The sequence below is a fragment of the Lingula anatina genome, chromosome 8 (assembly GCF_051362555.1).
Source record: "Lingula anatina isolate TDL-2025a chromosome 8, LinAna3.0, whole genome shotgun sequence".
Classification (NCBI taxonomy): Eukaryota; Metazoa; Brachiopoda; class Lingulata; order Lingulida; family Lingulidae; genus Lingula; species Lingula anatina.
The window spans coordinates 9,359,131-9,376,972 of NC_141774.1; the positions used below are offsets into that span (position 1 = coordinate 9,359,131).

Genomic DNA, 17,842 nt, shown 5'->3' on the forward strand with positions numbered 1-17,842 from the left:
ATCAAAATATTATTATTATTAAAATTCTAAAAAAAAAATTGAACACAATTTCAGCAAAAATTAGAAAGTACAAATTACAAAAATCGAATCCTCAGTGTCTCAATTTCGGATTCGCTTTAAAGTTAAATAAATTAGACTTGTATATTACGTGCCTACTTATTGAAAGCATATTCAAAATGGCGCCCCAAGATTATCACAGCACCCTACCGTTTGCTGATCCAGATAAATGGCTCATTGCTGTTATGTTTGCACATTCTTTGTTTGTTTTAGACAAAAACTACATGAAATAAGCAAAACAAGGTGAACTGCCTAATCTAAATTGGAAATTTAATCGATTAATATTGTAAACACCTTAACGATTTGCCCCAATGCAATGCTCATGGTGTTTTATTATAGTAAAGTTTTGGAACAAAACGGTGAATATCCGCCATTTTGATTTTGCCCAATGTGAATGTGTGGTTTCTCCTTTAAAGAACCCATCCACACAGCACGTATTTTTGATGGTGCTGCTTTAATTTGTGGTCGCACCTTAAGCAGGTCTTTTTCGACGTCACGAGTTCTAAGTATTGATCTAAATATCTACGTGCCTTCCGCCCTTGGAACTGACCTAATTTTGGCATCATGTCATATTTTCAGTCCTCTGGCGCGTGAGAGGCGTCCCTGGTCATGTGACTTCTCCGCCTCCCCCTCTTCACTCCATCCTTCCATTCCCTAACCCGCTACCTTCTCCGCTAGCCGGAGCTCGCGCCACGAGGTAGGTCGTGTTGGTCTTCTTTATCTTCGCTCTCACTCCGTAGGTGGTGGGTTTTACATGTAAGACGGCCTGTCCTTGTGATAGAGATTGATATGCGACAATTTAGGCGACCTATACCGTATGTACTCTTATCATATCGCATCTCCTATCTGATTATTGTTTAGATTGTCGCTATCTTACGTGGCATTTCAAGCCTTGAAATTAGCTTGGATTTTCTTATGTGGTTATGGCTCCATAGAGGGTTGCTAAGCTGGGACCTTTTTTGTTTCGTTCTTTAAGTGCCCAAACAAGACGCTCCTGGCTCGTTAAATGTCCTATCTGCACGTCTTAAACTGATAGAAAACTGTAAGGTTTGCTATAAAAATTATCGGGGCGAGATCAAGATAATAACTCTGGCAATGCTATCGGCTCTAGTGCTTAAGTCATATAACTTTATCTGGACTCATTTCACGAATTTACTATTATCGCTATCAGAGCTGTTGACGTTGCCGCCATTTGTCGATCGCGCAGACGATCGGGAAAGGCGGTGGATTTTTTCAATTCATCGGCTTAAATTTGAAGGAAATTTTATCAATTTATTATGGGCTTGTGTTGGAATAGTACACAGCATAGGTGGGGCTCGTTGAGACGCCATTTTCGTGAAATACGCGGCGTTACAGGTGGAAGACACCTTTCAGCGTCTGTGCAGATGACCCCGAGCCATACAACCAATACTTGGTATAGGGTTCTTAAGCTCATTTACATATTTGTGAGCAGTGAGGCCGCGGCCCGTGGGAAGCCATATTGGATTTTACACCTGCCTCAAAAATGGCTTCCGTTTTAAGCGTCTAAGGTAAGTGCGAAAATCTGGAGGAAAGGGGACATTCTCCTGTTGATTTGTGTTCTTATGAACGGCACAAAAATTTGGAGCCATTTTCGTATCTCGGACGAAGGGAGTTTTGAGTTGTTTTGACCATTTCCTCCGGAAGGCATATTCAATGCGGCTTGTTCTGGGACAAAATGGCCAAACCAGGTAGAAATTCATGGAATATGGAATATTTTGACATTTATTTAGGCAAATTTATTCTAAAATGCAAGAGAAATTCGTCAAAAATATCCAATAAACTGAAGGTATGAGAAAATATTTCCAATAAATAATGCTAAATTTGAGACTACGAAACTTCCATTCTTTTTTAGGAAGGCGACAGACATGCTTAAATTCTGCCGTACTTGAGCAATGGCCACGGACACAAAGGACGCAAAATGGAGTAGGGGGGCAGTGGCGACAACGCCCAAGGATTCGACCCCACCTCCAGTCAAAACTAAAAGTGACCTTAAATCGGCCACCAGGGGAGACGCGACCAGCCCCGCCAACGCCCCCCAGGTGAAGGTGAAGGCGGAGAACGGTGCCACGCCGGCAAGTCACTGCAAGGTAGAGGTGCCACAGCCTCGCCCCTCAGATCACGACAGTAAGGGCAACAAGGCGGTTCCAGCCAACGTTAAAGGCAAAGGCGGAGGCAGTTCCAATCCCCAGGGTCCAGAGGGGGTGCAACCTTATCCCAGCGGTCACAACCCAGCGCTGTTACAGACGGAGGAAGTGGAAGGCTTTTTTAACAGCCTGAATTCTCCACACGCGACGGCCGTTGTTGGTGCCGAACCGACGCCAGTGGTGACCAGCTCCTTCTCCTCGAGCAACTTGGCCACTTTGACTAACTCCCCGATGACAGGGGTGCACCAATACAGCAACACCCCACAGCCACACACCCCAACCAACGCGGCTATGCTGTCCAGCGGCTCTTATTCCGCAGGGTACTACGACGCCGGGGGACAGGGGGTGTACGCCTCGCGCGGACTGTACGTCCCCTCGCCTCGTGCGTACAGCCAGTACGCCTCCCCTCACGAAGCCAGCACCTGGCATCAGGGAGAAGGCTACAGCTCCCCGGGGAACGCCGGTGGAAGGTACCCGTATGGCCCACACATGGACCCCAACGCCAGATCATCCGCGGACATGGCCAAATATCCCGAGGCGACGTATAGTAGTGGTCCCACCGCTGCTCACCGCACGCCTGAGAACCTCTACACGTCTAAAATGGCCGGGTATCAGATCTATATGACTCCCCCCGACATGTCGCCGTGGACGGCAGCTCTCAGTGGACCTTCCCAAGGGGCCGCCAATGGCGCCGAGTCGACCATGTTGGAGGACAGACGGGAAAGCGAGAGTGGTGAGTATTTCATTTTTTTCTTTTCTAATACGACAGCACTACCACCTTTGGCTTCTTTTTTGTGGACAATTCTAGCCTAAGAATACAATTTAGGACACAGAAAAACCATATCGTTGGATGAAATTAATAGAAATGAATATATAATATGATGGCCTATATTATCGACAGAAATTTCTTGTGCTAGAACGATAGACTACAATAAAGATAAGCGGTTTTAAACTCGTTTTAATTTAATTGTTATTTTATGTTTGGCATATACAGATAGGGCTCTTTTTAATTGCATAAATTCACATTTGCTAACTTCCATGTTCACGATTTATGACGTCGTATATATCTTGAAACTAAATTTTGATTAAAATTTTATAAATAGATCGTCAGATAAACAAGAAATAGATAAACTAATAACACTAAAAGATTATTGCACACATTTCAGACATGATTGAAACTCAATAAAGGGAATTAAATTCTTGAAAAGACAGCCGATTAAAGTTTTTTTTATAAAAAATTGGACTCATAGTTTAATACGAAATAAATTCAGAAAATAACATTAAATAAAATAATGAAAGGTATTTTGTTAGAGTAAATCCAGTTTATAGTAGCTATAAGCCTCGTGGCTGAATAGGGCGATAACTTTAGGCAGTTTTAGAAATGTGACTGCATTACGTCACCGTTACCACTCAAAACAATCGGTTTGCAGTGACATAAATTCCAAAGAAAATATCGTTGACATTTGTGTTTATTTGACAGTTACAATATTTAGTAAATTTGACGAAAAAAACAGGAATATATGTCAAGTATGTAGCGATAACATGTTAAACAACAACAATTATTATTATTACTACCAAAATTAAATGACGATAATTATAATTTTGATAAATACTACATCGGGAAAATTGTTTTGATATAAAACTTACTTTTGGTCTTCACCAGTTGCATGATGAATGCTGAAATATAATATGACAAATTTAAAGAATTTGCATCAAACAAAATAACACTTTTATCGGAGTTACTGTTTGAAACAATTCACATTATATCTAGGTGTTCAAAATCATGACATAGGCGCCAATTTAGAAAAGCCAAAACTGTTTACAAAAAGCTAAGAAAATATATGGGTCATTCATGCATCAATACAACGAATAAATACATTCATCTACATCCATATATGACATATCTCATACAATCTAAAACCTCGTGGCCTAGTTTCGTCTAAATGTTTACAAGATATCGGGATAATTAACTCTCCAGTAATATGCCATGGCGGCCAGTATCACCAATGACCTTAATCGCTACAGTGGGAGCAGATATCGTGTCTTAAGTACAGTTAATCATTGCTTAAGATTAGGAGAAAATCATTAAATTTTTGAGGGGCAGACCTTTTGGTGAAACGACTGGTGTTTTAATTTGCGAAAGATGTTTTTGAATAAGGAAATATTGATAAATGTATGCATTTGGATTGTAGAAAATTGAAAGGAATTTTTATGTCTATTTGATTTGAATGAAATAAAAAGCTAAATAAATGAAATCGCTCATATTTAAAGATATGTATGTCGTAATTGTAAAATAATAATTGAAGAATTTCTGTTGTTACGATGATATACATTAAAAAATGTACAGATAAAAACAGATTATTTGGAATTCTAAAGTAATTTATATTGTAATTTTTGTTTTTGTCCGTTCTTTTAATGTGATTGAAAAGGAATGCTACACCTTTTCCTAATCAAATCTGTTAACATTAAAGTGATAAAACAATTGGACAATGAATAAAATGTGTTGCATATATTAAATACATACTTAAATATATAATCAACAGGCTTATTTCACAAAATGGAGTATAAATTTCACAGTTCTAATTGAAACTTCGTATTTAAATCAAATCAATATGATTTTGTGATAAAATAATTCCAAACAAAAATATTTTCGAATATTAAAAGTGCTAAATAAAGTTAAATAAGAGTCATAGTCAAATTATTAAATAGCATGACTGTCAATGATTTAGATATAACCATATGGATAAGTCATAGATAATTTTTTCTGTCAATGACTAAGTGGTTTTGAGGGACAAATATACCTGGCAGTCCCATGGCTATCCTTAGTTGACGCCATTTGTTGAAAACGAAGCACGTGGAATTTTACGTAATAAGTTATCAAAGCGGTTAACGAAAAAGATGAAATAAAATTGACAGAATAAAAATGAAGTTGTAGAAAAAGATTTTGAAGAGAGTCAAAGAAAGCTGTGCAGGGAATATTGTAATTGTCTTTAGTTTGTGGAACATTACATTAACTGTATAAACAAACATTGTGGTGAATGGAAAAATAGTGCTTTGAATATAACCACGAGATAAACAAAATCCCTGGTTTTGCATAAGGAAGCGAAGTGGGGTTTTCACCTTCAGGAAGAAGGAACGAGGAAGACAGATTTCAATGTCACGAAAATGTTTATAAATCGCGGCTCCAAAAATTTAGATCTAAATTTATGAAAATGCGTCATTTTGTGACGGGAAGTAAATGATAGAAGAATTTTACGTAGTGTCTCCGCCACTGGTGGTTCACTTTCTCCCCGGCCTGACATGTAGTGTATATTTGATTTAATTTATAGTATTTACAAAAGCAGTAAAAAATAACAGATCAAACATTAACCTACATGGTGATGAAAAGAGTTATGTAGTTATGATTATTGATGAATATAAAATATTTGTGTGCCGTCATTCTTTCATTTGAAAATATACGAATAAAAATAAATGTCCTAAAAGAGTAAACTTAGTGTTTATAAAAAAAAAAAAAAAATTAGAACACTGTTTCAAAGGTACCATTTAGAAAGCTTTGACTATCACCTAATCAGCAAAAGGGTGCGTCTTTAGTATAATCACAATACAAGTCATCACATTGCTCCAAATGAGCCGTGTTGGAAGCTTTGAACGCCAGTTAACAAGAAAATCACCAATAAAACATGCAGCACTATACTAGACCGCTCTCAAAGCTAGGCCCCCAACTCTTAAAACCCACACCAGAGACGCGAACAATGGCTTTAATTTCGCCCGGTTCCCAGGTTCATAAAATCCGTGGTAAATATTGACACAATTTGAACGCTATTCATCATTATCAGCTCGCGGCCCGCGCTATCATGGCCTTATCAGTGGGGAAGAGAGAGAGCCTTGTACGCGGCGGGGGACTAGGGGACCACGGGACGCTGAATGAGAGAGCGTCGAGGACTTAACGTCAATCAATCATCCGGGTGGACAATTGGTGGATGTTGGGATGGGTAGGGGAGGTTAATCCCTTTGGTTTGTCCTTGGGGACGAGGTGATCGAAAGGGGGGGGGGTGAAGAAAATGATGCATACCTTTTTATGTTGAATTATGCCGGTGTGGGTAAAGCTTTCTATAAGAACTCTAGATAGGATATTTTAAAATGAGACATTTGTCTGCAAATAATTGTGACGGAAAATTATTACGTGAGACAAATATTTGGCCAAACATGGTGACAGATAAAGGGAATTGTAGGGAAAAAGAAAATAAAAATTATTATTTAACGAAATTCGATATTGTGTGTAGTAACCTTAACATTGTTTAGTTGGATAGAAATATATTGATAACATTGTATAATGTACCCTTTATTAATCCGTAAATAAAAAATTACGGAAGTTTTGGAAGAATGCCAGTCAAAAGGTTTTGAGTGGAAAAACATTTGAGAAAGAAAATTCTACACTATGAAGGAAATTCATTTTTGTTATCAGTTCTGCAAACTTTACCCAATGTAGTACAGGAATATTTGACCAAATATGTAATTCAAATATATGGAATTTTGTGACAACAAACTCTATTAAAAATAAACAAAAACAATAACTGTAAACAAAATCCTTGTGGAAGTTAACGCAGAATTGTTAACTATAAATAATATTTTATTTTGTTTTCGTTGAAAAACGTAACAGCCAATTCACCACAGAATAATCATATCACAAATGGAATCCGCATTTTGTCATTATCGGTTTGTGTTCTAAATATTCATAAGATTTCCCTGACCCCATGGTGTATATAGAGGACAGCAAAGGAACTCTAACTGCGTGTAAGTATATGAATTCATAAGTTTCTCCCTATTGTCCAACCCCCCAAATATGGTCCTCTCCCCACCACCCCCCTAACCACCCGTATACACTCCCTTTACTTGACATTTCTGATTTTATGAACATTTGTACCATCAAATATGTGAAAGCATACTATAGTATAATATTCCAAACTGCCAAATAACCTACTCACCTTCTCCTATTTCTAATTCAGCCATTTTGAAATATATTTAATGAGCCTTTATGATTTCGATTTGCCATGTATAACCATTCAATATTCGGGGACAAATCATTATTAAAAATATATATATATGAAAATATGTGACCTGAAATGTTTATGTATTTAAAAAAACCTGTTAGTGTGTCTCTCGAAACACAAAACAATGTACACACTATTGTAAACCAAACGATGATATAAATTTAATAGAAACTACTTGTGCTATCAATTTAATTGAGGTTGCACTTGATGTTCCTGTTTCGTTCACTGATCGTATACATTTAACGGGACTCTGTTCCCACTTAAAGTATGTGTTCATAACAGAAAGTAAACAGAATTATTCCATGTTATTTGAGTTTCAGTGTTAGACAACAGACTGTATCTCTTTAATTTATTTCAGTGTCTTATCATTCATGCGACAGACGCGTTAAACTGTATTTCTAGTGTTGAAACAACATATTAGTAATATTTTTGGTGAAAATATGCACGTTTTTGTCGATCTTGGTCAATGCCAATTTTCCGTAAGGAAATTTTGAATATCATTTTCAATATCATTCACATATTATCTGAAAGTTCTAAATAAGTGGATACCATGACAATGATACAATTTAATTACAATTTACATGGAAACTAATTTTATATTGGTGACCGTTTTCTTTAATGGGCAATGATTACCATTACCAGTGCCTCTGCCAACAGATCTTTGAAATATGAAAGAGGACATTCAACTTTAGCACAGTGTCATCCAGGGTTAATGCAGGAAAACATTTTTTTTTATTACTGAATTATGGTTTTATGACAAATGAGTAGACACTTCACCTTTTTCCCGGTCCTATAAAAAGGCTGCATTTAGAATCATAACTACCGGGTTCTCGGGATAGGTTTGTCGCCTGGTACGGTTAGGAGCAAAGAGTGCGTGTGATGAAACAAAATTAGTAACACGTGATAGATCACAAAAGGGTAAAACTGTCGCTGGAATGGTATAATTCTTGTATCTTTAGCGTGTTCTCGTTTGCGTCATTTCAACACGGCTTAGGATTGTTTTCGAGTTAGAACAGACCTTCAGAACAAAAGTTCTTAATCCTTTCACCATTAAGCAGTTGTTCGACTTAAGTATTGATGTTTAAAATATATGTTGTTTTAAAGCACTATAGGTTATATATTTCAACCTTAGGACTATAAAAATGGAAAAAAAGTAACTTTTCTCTACCCGCGAAGCTCTTCCAGACATACAACATCATGAAGTGTAAGGCAAATACTCTGCAACTTTCCTAAGTGCCAACTTGAAAAAGCAATAAAATACGAAAGCACTTAGGACGTGAAGGAAAAAGATGAAAAATGGCATATGTCAGGTTTTCCCACCAACAGCGTCAGTTTGTAGATGTTTTCTTGAAGAATGGCTGAAACCGGGGAAGTACAATGCAATTTTTATTAAAGCTTGAATATATCCCAAACATTATATACATTTTCTATTGCGTCTAGTTTTACAGCCTAAAATCTCGAAAGGGCCACATTCATAACGAAAGGTATAGTCTCATGAAAAATGGTCTTTTTTATTTATAAGTTTGATTCCAACATTAAAAACAAGCAATTGTCCTAAATATTTTCCATTTTACCTTCAGTTTTCTGTATTTGTGAGTCCCCATGATATATGCACTGATTTGACTTTGTCTCTTTCCCGCTTCCGTTATGTACATGTTTATATTCTAAGTATGCCATCAAACAAATACAATATAATTAAACAACTCACACAGTTCGGGAATAAGATTGTATCAGCTAGCGTCCTAATTGATTGACATAACTGGAATTGTGGCATTTTGCTTAGTTTATGTACAATAGAATGAATAAGGAGAACTCTCTTATTGTATTACAATGTATTTTGCCACTAACAATGGCGGATGTACATGTAAGGTTGCGAAAGGGTAGGCGATTGCAATTTACTCTTTGCACCCCCCCTCCCCAATGGGAAAAATTTGTTGCAGTTCAAGCACTTTACTACAGAGTAGGATATTTTGGCTATTTTAGAAAGTGGGAAATCTGCCATTTTGGTTTTGAAAGAGCCCTGCCTCTTATGGTGTCTAAAGTTGAAAGTTATGCCAAAAGGTACATGACCGTACGTTTTGCATACAATATTGATAATTCAGCGTTCCCATTAAAACATGGCGCCCATTAAAAGTAGGTCGCGTGTAACAATCTTATGTTTGGACAATGATTGCACACACTTTATATTCAAGTTGTGAAAAAATACCATTGAGAATATCCAACATGACTGTGAACATTTTCTTCAACGTACTTAAACAAGAACAGCTAAATCAAATGTAATCAATAATGGATGACAGGTAGAAAAAATCTTCCGATTACAATGTTAGCATATATCGTAATGATAGAAAACTTGTGTAGTGATTTTATCTTTATAAATATGGTAGTTATGGCATGCCATAAAATAGTCCATTTTTCCGGGAACTTTTAAATAGAAGATGTAACAGTAATGACATGTTAACAATTTTTTGGCTATGTTTTCGCCGTGTACTTTTATTACTGTTTTGGCAACATTAATAAGTTATGGTAAGAAAGCAAGATCTAAAACATTCTTTTTAATAAAAGTTACAAAGCAACGACCCTTTTTTCCTCCTCTTCTAATAACCACCTCCCATATCCGTTCTTTCTCTTTCCATTTAATCCCAAAACGGCACCCTTTTCCCGAAAACCCACACCGTGTTATTGCAGCAATTGCGATATGTTTGCTCTGTGTGTTTCAATTTCAACAGTTCCCTATCCACGGATTCCAGGGTGTCAGTGCACACCATAGTCCCTGTGTCTCTCAACTGTCAACACACGCCGCTGTCGGTCAATATGAGAATTCCACAGCGACACGCACGTTGCGTTTGTACACGGGGTAACCCTCCCGCGTGTTTTGGCAGTTTTGAGCCTAAAGTATACATAAGCTTTATTGTACATAAACTTCGCCACATACCGTTGTTTTTGCAGCCGGCCCATTTAAATGGCCAGTTTGTGTGGAGATGCAAGACTTGATTGGTGGTAATTGGGTTTTGTAACCCATTTGGTGTTATTTGGTGGAAGGGTAGTCTAAATTAAACCAAGCTGTCGAAAATTTAATGTTGATGAATGTTGGATTATTCTGGACTGGTTTTAGTGACAGATGTTTCTTTTGCTCTTACGGAACATGTAACAGAAGTATGTCTGTAAATTTGTTAAATTTCATATGGTAACTCAAGTATAACTTGTGGCAGATGAATTATTAACAATGCTTGTTATTTACGTTTTTAGAATTGGATTTTTTCTCTTTTCTTGGAAATATAAAATGCAACTTGCCACACACCCCTACCTTCACTTGAAATCAGTTTCATTTTCTCTTGTCAGTCTAGCGAAACCACAAAAATGAAACCTGTTCTTGTTCACATATGCGCGAGTATGCTGGGGAAATATATTTACTTGTAGAACAAGGATAGACCATGAACCCATGGCTTGCATATTTATACCGGCTTCTAATTCCAACTTTCATTTGGGCTTTATTAAGCAATATCTCTGTGGCTTTGCGTATAGGCAGGTAGCTATTTTTAGTCAACAGAATTGCACAGTGTCTCTGTGAAAGTAAAGAGACATTGCAGATGTTTTGAATCAATATGGCCTCGTGGGGAGGGGAGTGATTGCCCTATCACAACCATTGCGACACAAGGATACCTGTCGCAACTAACACAATCAAACTTCAAGTAACAAGTCTGATTTCATTCTTAAGAATTTAATTTAGACATTAACTGGCAACAATTAAAAAAGAGGAAGCGAGGCGGGGACATTCACCTCTCTTGACAAGGAAAAAATATATTTTTTGAATGGCTATAATTTTTTATTATAGAAAAAAATCGTCATTTATTCCAGACGAGTACGCCGAGTATTCCACGGAACCCAGGGAGTGTGTGAACTGCGGTGCTATCCAGACCCCATTATGGCGACGTGACGGCACGGGACACTATCTTTGCAACGCCTGCGGACTGTACCATAAAATGAGAACGGTAAGACGGACGGAAGACTGTTATGTTTAAAATGATTTTTAAGTTGGGTTATTTTGGCATAATGGTTTTTGTGATTTAAACGTGACTTGATGGGGAGAAGAGAGAAATATTATTTTTATGACTTAAATTTTAAATAATAGAGGTCGGATTAGAGATCTTGGTTTCAGCACGTTGATGTACTATTTACTCTATCACACACACACGTGCACGCACGCACGCACACACAAACACGTATTAGTGTTCGTATTCCGGACAGGACATTTGCACTATTAGACTATATTGACTTAAGCCCCATTTACATAGGCACCACTGATCTAAGTGCAACGACTTTTGCTGAATGCAATCAGTTTAACAGATCAACACGCCTCCTCCTGGCGTTTAAGAGAACACAAAAAAGCTGGAGATTATACGAGTTCGTTAGAAACAAGAGGAGGCGCGTCATTCAGTTAAGCTGATTGCACTCAGCGAGAGCCCCCTCAGAGTTGGGTCGAGCCATGTAGACCGATGGTGTCGATGGGAATGGGGTCTTAGTCATTTCCTTTAACCAATGTCTCCACCTAGTCTGACTGGAAAAGTGAAAGTGTGCCTGGCTAAAACTCTTCTTTCGGACAAAATGCCACTTCACAATTAGCTTTGCAGTCACTTCCTCCATCGGCTCAAATCTCCACGCGGGTTGAATATTCAAACTTTGTACCCTGTAGGTAAACAACGGCCTCACTAGTCCGATGTTGAAGTCGTCCAGCCCCAGCCAGTTACATACGCTGCCCAGTGGGTACCTTACTCCGACCACCCAGCCAGGCGGGGTGATGCCCAACAGCCTGCCCTCCACTGTGGACGACATGGGGCAGAACTCCCAGGCCTATAACAAGGTAATTGGTTCGATTTGGAATGAGAAGTCTCTATACACCGGACATATTGTGTCTCTGCTGTTGGGCTGCGTAGACAGCAGGAACTGTCGTTTTGGTACGTCTGTAGACCTCCGTACTTTGATTTAACAATCAAAATTGATGATTAGACGGGTTTGGGATTTTAACTTCGATGGGCGCAGTATTTCGTGCGTATCCTTGATCTTATTTTGCATATTTGTGAAGATGTGTGCGCGCATGTGCCTGCATGCGTCTCTCTCTCTCTCTCTCTCTCTCTCTCTGCGCGCCCCCGTGTGTGTGTGTATGTGTGTGTGTGTGTTCTTGTGTGTGTCTGAGAGAGAGAGAGAGAGAGAGAGAGAGAGATACTAGCAATGATATTCTAGCTACATATATCGGCTGGCCAATAATGCACCGCGTGTAACGACACATGAATATACTTTCTTGGGAAAAAGACAAGGATGGAAAAGGACACTTTACTGTACTCTTTCCAAGCACTGTCTCTCGGATTTCGTTTCATTTTGACCGAACTGACAATGTATATGAACCGAGCAGCAAAAATGCAGATAATGCCGCGTATAGCTTGCCATGTTGCATCATTATGGATCTGCACGAAGCGCATATGTAAATGTCTCTATCACCCGGACACACACATATCGCCATCGGCACGTCTAGGTGCGTACACACGCAGACCTAGGTTACAGTCGACCGGAAATTGACTAAAAAGCGTCATAAGAGGTCATAACTCCGTCATTGGTATTCACTCATTCATTCATTCATCCATTCATTCATTCGTTCACTCGTTCATTCATTTATCCATTCAGTCAGTCAGCCATAAAGTCAGTCATTGAGTCAACCAATCAATCAATAATTCTATTTATTTATTCCTCAGTTTATTTGTTCATATATTCATCCGTGCGTATATTCATTTGTTTTTTCGTTTATCTAAACTACATATAAAGTAGGTACGTACATATATCATTGCCTCTATTTGATCGATTAATTTAAATATATGGAATGGTTTAATATCCATTCTTTAATAAAACTAATGCTTATAATCCTACATATATCTGATAGTATCCATTGTTTCAGGGCGGTGGTGGCGGGGGCAGTAGACGAGCGGGCCTCTCGTGCGCCAACTGCAGCACCACTACCACCACGCTATGGAGGAGAAACAACGAAGGAGAACCTGTGTGTAACGCGTGCGGCCTGTATTATAAACTTCACCAGGTAAGAGACGGGTGGGGATAAACTGAGGCCCCGTGTTTGTAACTTAAAAGACAGTTATTCATTCGATTCATACAGGTTAGGGTTAGCTTGACGTAAGTGGGTCAAAATCTGGGACGGGGCTTATCCTGTGCAAGTCAATGGGAACCCGGTTTGTATCGCAGGGGACTCTACGGTACATGCGACCGATCATTATATGATAAAGGAACAGTACAGGAGAGATTTGTGTTGAACCTAGGACGCAAGAGGTTGCACTTAAGTAGGTTTGAAATGGCGTTTTTAGTGACAATTTAGATCCTTACAACTGGAGATCTTGTAGAAAACAACATCGTACACATAATGACAGTGCTCAGTGTCTGTTAATAGAGACATTTATATATGTACGTATATAGTTATGGTAGACAATAAAAATCAATATAATGACTTTGTTCATATTAATATTGTTTTAGATTTACGTTGTGTAAAGTCGACACTGGCATATCAAGGGCTATGTGTCAAAATCTGATATTAACACTATCAACTCAACAAACAAACTGGAAGTTAATCCTCTTGAAATCCGGTCCGTATCCGTGTACCCTGACTCTTAACGCGCGCACATTTTCCTAATAAGAAGTGCAGTATTGATATTTTTTACGCAAGTTATAATGGCAGTTGAAATATCAAAATCTATAGACAATTTGATGGCTCGTTATACGTTCGTTCTTGATTTGAATTACCACAAAGCATATGCTGATGAAATACGTATGAGAAAGGGAAAGTTCAGGGGATTTTAAGTGATAGCCCTTCCTTTTTTGATCGGCAAAAGCTTGTACCTATATGATAAAAGTATGTTGCCCCTTTTCAAGACCTGTATTTTATCTTAGTTTAAATGTGAAAATACGTATACACGTAGAGGTTCTTAACCAGCTTAAGCCAAGTAGAGTAATTGCAGTCTTAGACCCCATTTCCATAGATTAGATCGACCTACTTTAGATCGACCTAACTCCCTGGGGGTTCACGCTAAATAGCTGTCAGCCGAGCGGACACGAAAGTTAATTACCTCCTTACAGCTTGTAGGGACGGACATTTAAGTCGGATTATCTGAAAGTAATCTAGTGAGACTCCCCGCGGGGATAGATCGATCTAAAATCTATGGGAATAGAGCCTTATGTAGCACATTAATATTCAGTGGATATATTTTAAGTTAAGAATTCGATATCGAGGTCATGGATTTGTAAAGCCAGTTGGTATATTGTTGAGTATTTATAGGTAGATTATTTTAGATATTGTAGAAAATGATTTGTTCGTGTGGATGTCCCGTTCTTGGGATATCTCTTATTATATTACGTGACAAAGTTTCATACAGGGATTCTTTAACATCGTTTTAACAAGGTCACGATTAAATAACAATGTAATATAAAAAGTTATATTTAAGGTAAGTCGACCAATTTCTATGCGCAAAGATGGAATCCAAACCAGAAAAAGAAAACCAAAAACTCTGAGGTCGCCGAAGTCGCCATCTACCGGCAATAATTCATCAGGTGAGATATGATAATGTGGCGTGTCTCACCTATAGCAATTTATCGTTGTGGCTGATTGTCTTTTAGAACATTCCGGCTGATACCGTAGATCTAAATCTTACATGTAAGACACATTTACCAAATAATGTTTTGTATTCTTTAGCTTCTTTTGGATAAGTTAGTTTCCTCAACTTTTGCATATTCCATAAACAATTCAGTATATTCCATTTCCAGTTTAAAAAAAAACTTTTCCTTTGCGGCATTCCTTTCCATACTGCCAACAATGATTCAACTGTGCATATGTGCCTCACAAACTAGCGTGCATACACTTTTATTTTACCGAGATTGTACTTACTGATCTGTAGGCTACTGTTTTATCCTTATCTTCATTTTTTTAAAGAAGACCCTTCCAAAAGAAACTTAACGCGGTTCTAGCTGTGAGACTGGTATAACGTCTCCATCTTTACACACACACAAAAAACAAGGAAATCCCCATTTCACCGTGGTTTCGTTTTCTTTCAGAAATGAAAGCGATGCAGGCTGCCTCCTTGCCCACCGTACCGACGCCTTACCAGACATCCTCCAGTGTGTACGGGCCATTCAGCAGCATGGGGGTGCCTCATGGCATGATGATACCCTCAGCGCCATCTGTAGGCGTCGGTAGGTATTACTATAGGTTGTAAAAATGGTAATATTTATTGGGCAATGTGTGTCCTATTTTGATTAGTAGGGGTAGCTATAAAAGTGAAGTACGTGGAGTGCAAAATGTGGAAAAGGCTAAAATGAGATAGAGTGAAAGAATTTAGTTTGAATGCAGTCGTATTTTTAAAAAAGTGGGCCTAATTGAAGAAAATGACGGTTTGGTTTTTCATGTACAGACCTCACTGAGTGTACTAGTTACATATAGCTTCAACAAGCTGTATCACAGAATATTTTAGATGATAATATGCCGTTCTAGTTTTGAGTCACATAAGAAAACGCATTAAGTCAACATCGTGTTACAGGTACGATACCCGGCAGCAACCGCTACCAGAACGTGAACGTGCAATCCAGTCCTGTCTCCATGTCCAGCCAGCAGACGACAGCATACGGGCAGATGACAGTGGGCCACATGCACACGAGATCAACCCCGGAAGTGACGTCAGGTTACACTGCGCATGCTCAGTATAAAAATCCCGGCATGCAGCTGCCGACCACGCTGACCACGTATCCTGGCATGGTGGGAAGTATGTCGGATCATCTCCCGCCAATCTACGTCAACCCGTCTCCGCCCAAGGCTGTGCCCGTGAACCTGGATACGGAAACCCAGAGACACAGCGGCAGCGAGAGTCACGTGACAACTGGAGAAACCGCGCAGGCGCAGGAGACTTCTGGGGAGATGAGGGATATTACTCCACTGAGACCTGTAGAAGCTAGCACAGGATGAAACAATTTATCAGTCCTTTAGGACCTGTTGACTTGAGGAAAATTGCGTTTCCAAGGAGACTTGTTGAATTCAAGTTTGATGACATTTTCCAGCAATATAGTTCAATGGAACAATAACCACGCGTTATCACAAAGGAATTCGTGTTACGAGAAGAAGACGATTACTTTGCCATGTTGATCAGGCCAACATTGATGGCTTTTGCCAGTATACGTCCAATAGCCACGTACTATTTTGAAGGGACTTGTTTGTTGAAGGAAGGTTAGATTGATCTAATTATTGGTAAGACCTTCAAAGATTGAACTGAAAGACAGTGGACTTTCTGCAAATGGTTTCGCAGAGGTCAAATTCGAAACCATAGAAGTGAATTTTGTATCAAGATATTTGCAATGCTTCAGTTGGGTTTCTTGTTCTAAACTATTCAGAAAGTAATGTTTTACCCGATGTTATTCTTTAACAGACAACCCAGGCCAGCAAGACCGAAAATGTTATTTGTATGACAATTGATAAAATGCCCTTTCATTATAAAATATATAAAAGTTGTTCTCTAAAATTTATAGAAACAATTACTGAAACTAAGCTTAGAAATGTAGAGGGTTAAGAAAAAAAAAACGTTTAATTTGTGTTGCAGATTTGAACAGTGGCCATGTGTTTCGCAGCTTCGTGAATAATAATAATGGCATTCCGTGGTGCCCGTGATTTTGCTATTTGCATATCTTGCCGGACTATTTCTGTCGGCAGTCATTAAAAACTTAATAGATATTTATACGTAGGTAGATATTCTAGTGGACCAAAGACAAAAATGTTATAAAAAGTTAATCAGAGCATGTAATTCTAAGTAGTGCCAATGAAATTGAAATCATTTTGTTTTCTATGAAGTATACAAATGTTACCTCTGATTTTAAAAAAAATTTTGTTTTTGATTTATCGTTGTTTTTATTGGTAGATTATTTTAGATATTGTACAAACATTGATTTGTTCCTGTGGACGTCCTGTTCTTGGAATATCTCTTATTATACAACAGTGAGGTAATCAGTTATGAACGCCTTTATTTTATTACTTATGATAATAATTAATAAATTTAACATAAACTTACGTTAGATCGTCTTCTTAAGACGTTGAAAGACTGACCAGCGTTTCACGGCTGTGGAATTTTGTTGATATATAAGAGATACTTTTTTAGAGGGGAACGTGACGTTACGATAGAGCCATCCGCCGCATAAATACTTAAAATGTTTTATTTGACTTTATGTCTATCGGGCAGACGTCCCTTTACTTATCTGTTGTAATAAATATATATTAAACTTTTGATAGATTTTTCTCATTGGTTTTTGAACGAAAAGAATGTCTTTATGATTAATGATTAATTATCCCGATGAAATCAATTTTTTTTAAATATCAAATAGCCTCACACATAATTCGGTACCGTGAGGGGAAAAAAAGGGGCATTGCGTCACAGCCGATGATTATCCAACGATTCTTTGGAGTATAACAAAGACTGCAGAAGTACAGAAAGACGCATATTATTGCGTACAAGTTTTCTCCCCTAAAATAACCAATTTATGTTA

The 17,842-nt window shown here is 38.3% G+C and overlaps 1 protein-coding gene across 4 annotated transcripts; it reads left to right on the plus strand.

Annotated features, from left to right (window-relative positions):
- The first annotated feature begins 634 nt into the window (after nt 1-634).
- On the plus strand, nt 635-17,583 carry LOC106156007 (uncharacterized). Of its 4 annotated transcripts, none has more exons than XM_087019150.1 (8): nt 635-754; nt 1,931-2,955; nt 11,129-11,262; nt 11,964-12,131; nt 13,218-13,355; nt 14,767-14,872; nt 15,374-15,511; nt 15,856-17,583. In XM_087019150.1, the coding sequence occupies exons 2-8, from the start codon at nt 1,971-1,973 to the stop codon at nt 16,275-16,277; spliced, it is 2,091 nt and encodes a 696-aa protein (XP_086875276.1). In that variant the 5' UTR covers nt 635-754; nt 1,931-1,970; the 3' UTR covers nt 16,278-17,583. The 4 variants fall into 4 exon arrangements, with proteins under 4 accessions (XP_086875276.1, XP_086875275.1, XP_013386522.3 ...); XM_087019149.1 differs by having other exon boundaries at nt 720-872; XM_013531068.3 differs by lacking the exon at nt 635-754 and adding an exon at nt 1,218-1,586.
- The last annotated feature ends 259 nt before the right edge of the window (nt 17,584-17,842 follow it).

Bases quoted from the DNA above. Each gene is read 5' to 3' on its own strand.
- LOC106156007 (XM_087019150.1), top strand. From the start codon at position 1,971: ATGGCCACGGACACAAAGGACGCAAAATGGAGTAGGGGGGCAGTGGCG. The intron at 12,132-13,217 runs GTAATTGGTTCG...CCATTGTTTCAG, and splicing joins ACTCCCAGGCCTATAACAAG to GGCGGTGGTGGCGGGGGCAG. The intron at 15,512-15,855 runs GTAGGTATTACT...ATCGTGTTACAG, and splicing joins AGCGCCATCTGTAGGCGTCG to GTACGATACCCGGCAGCAAC.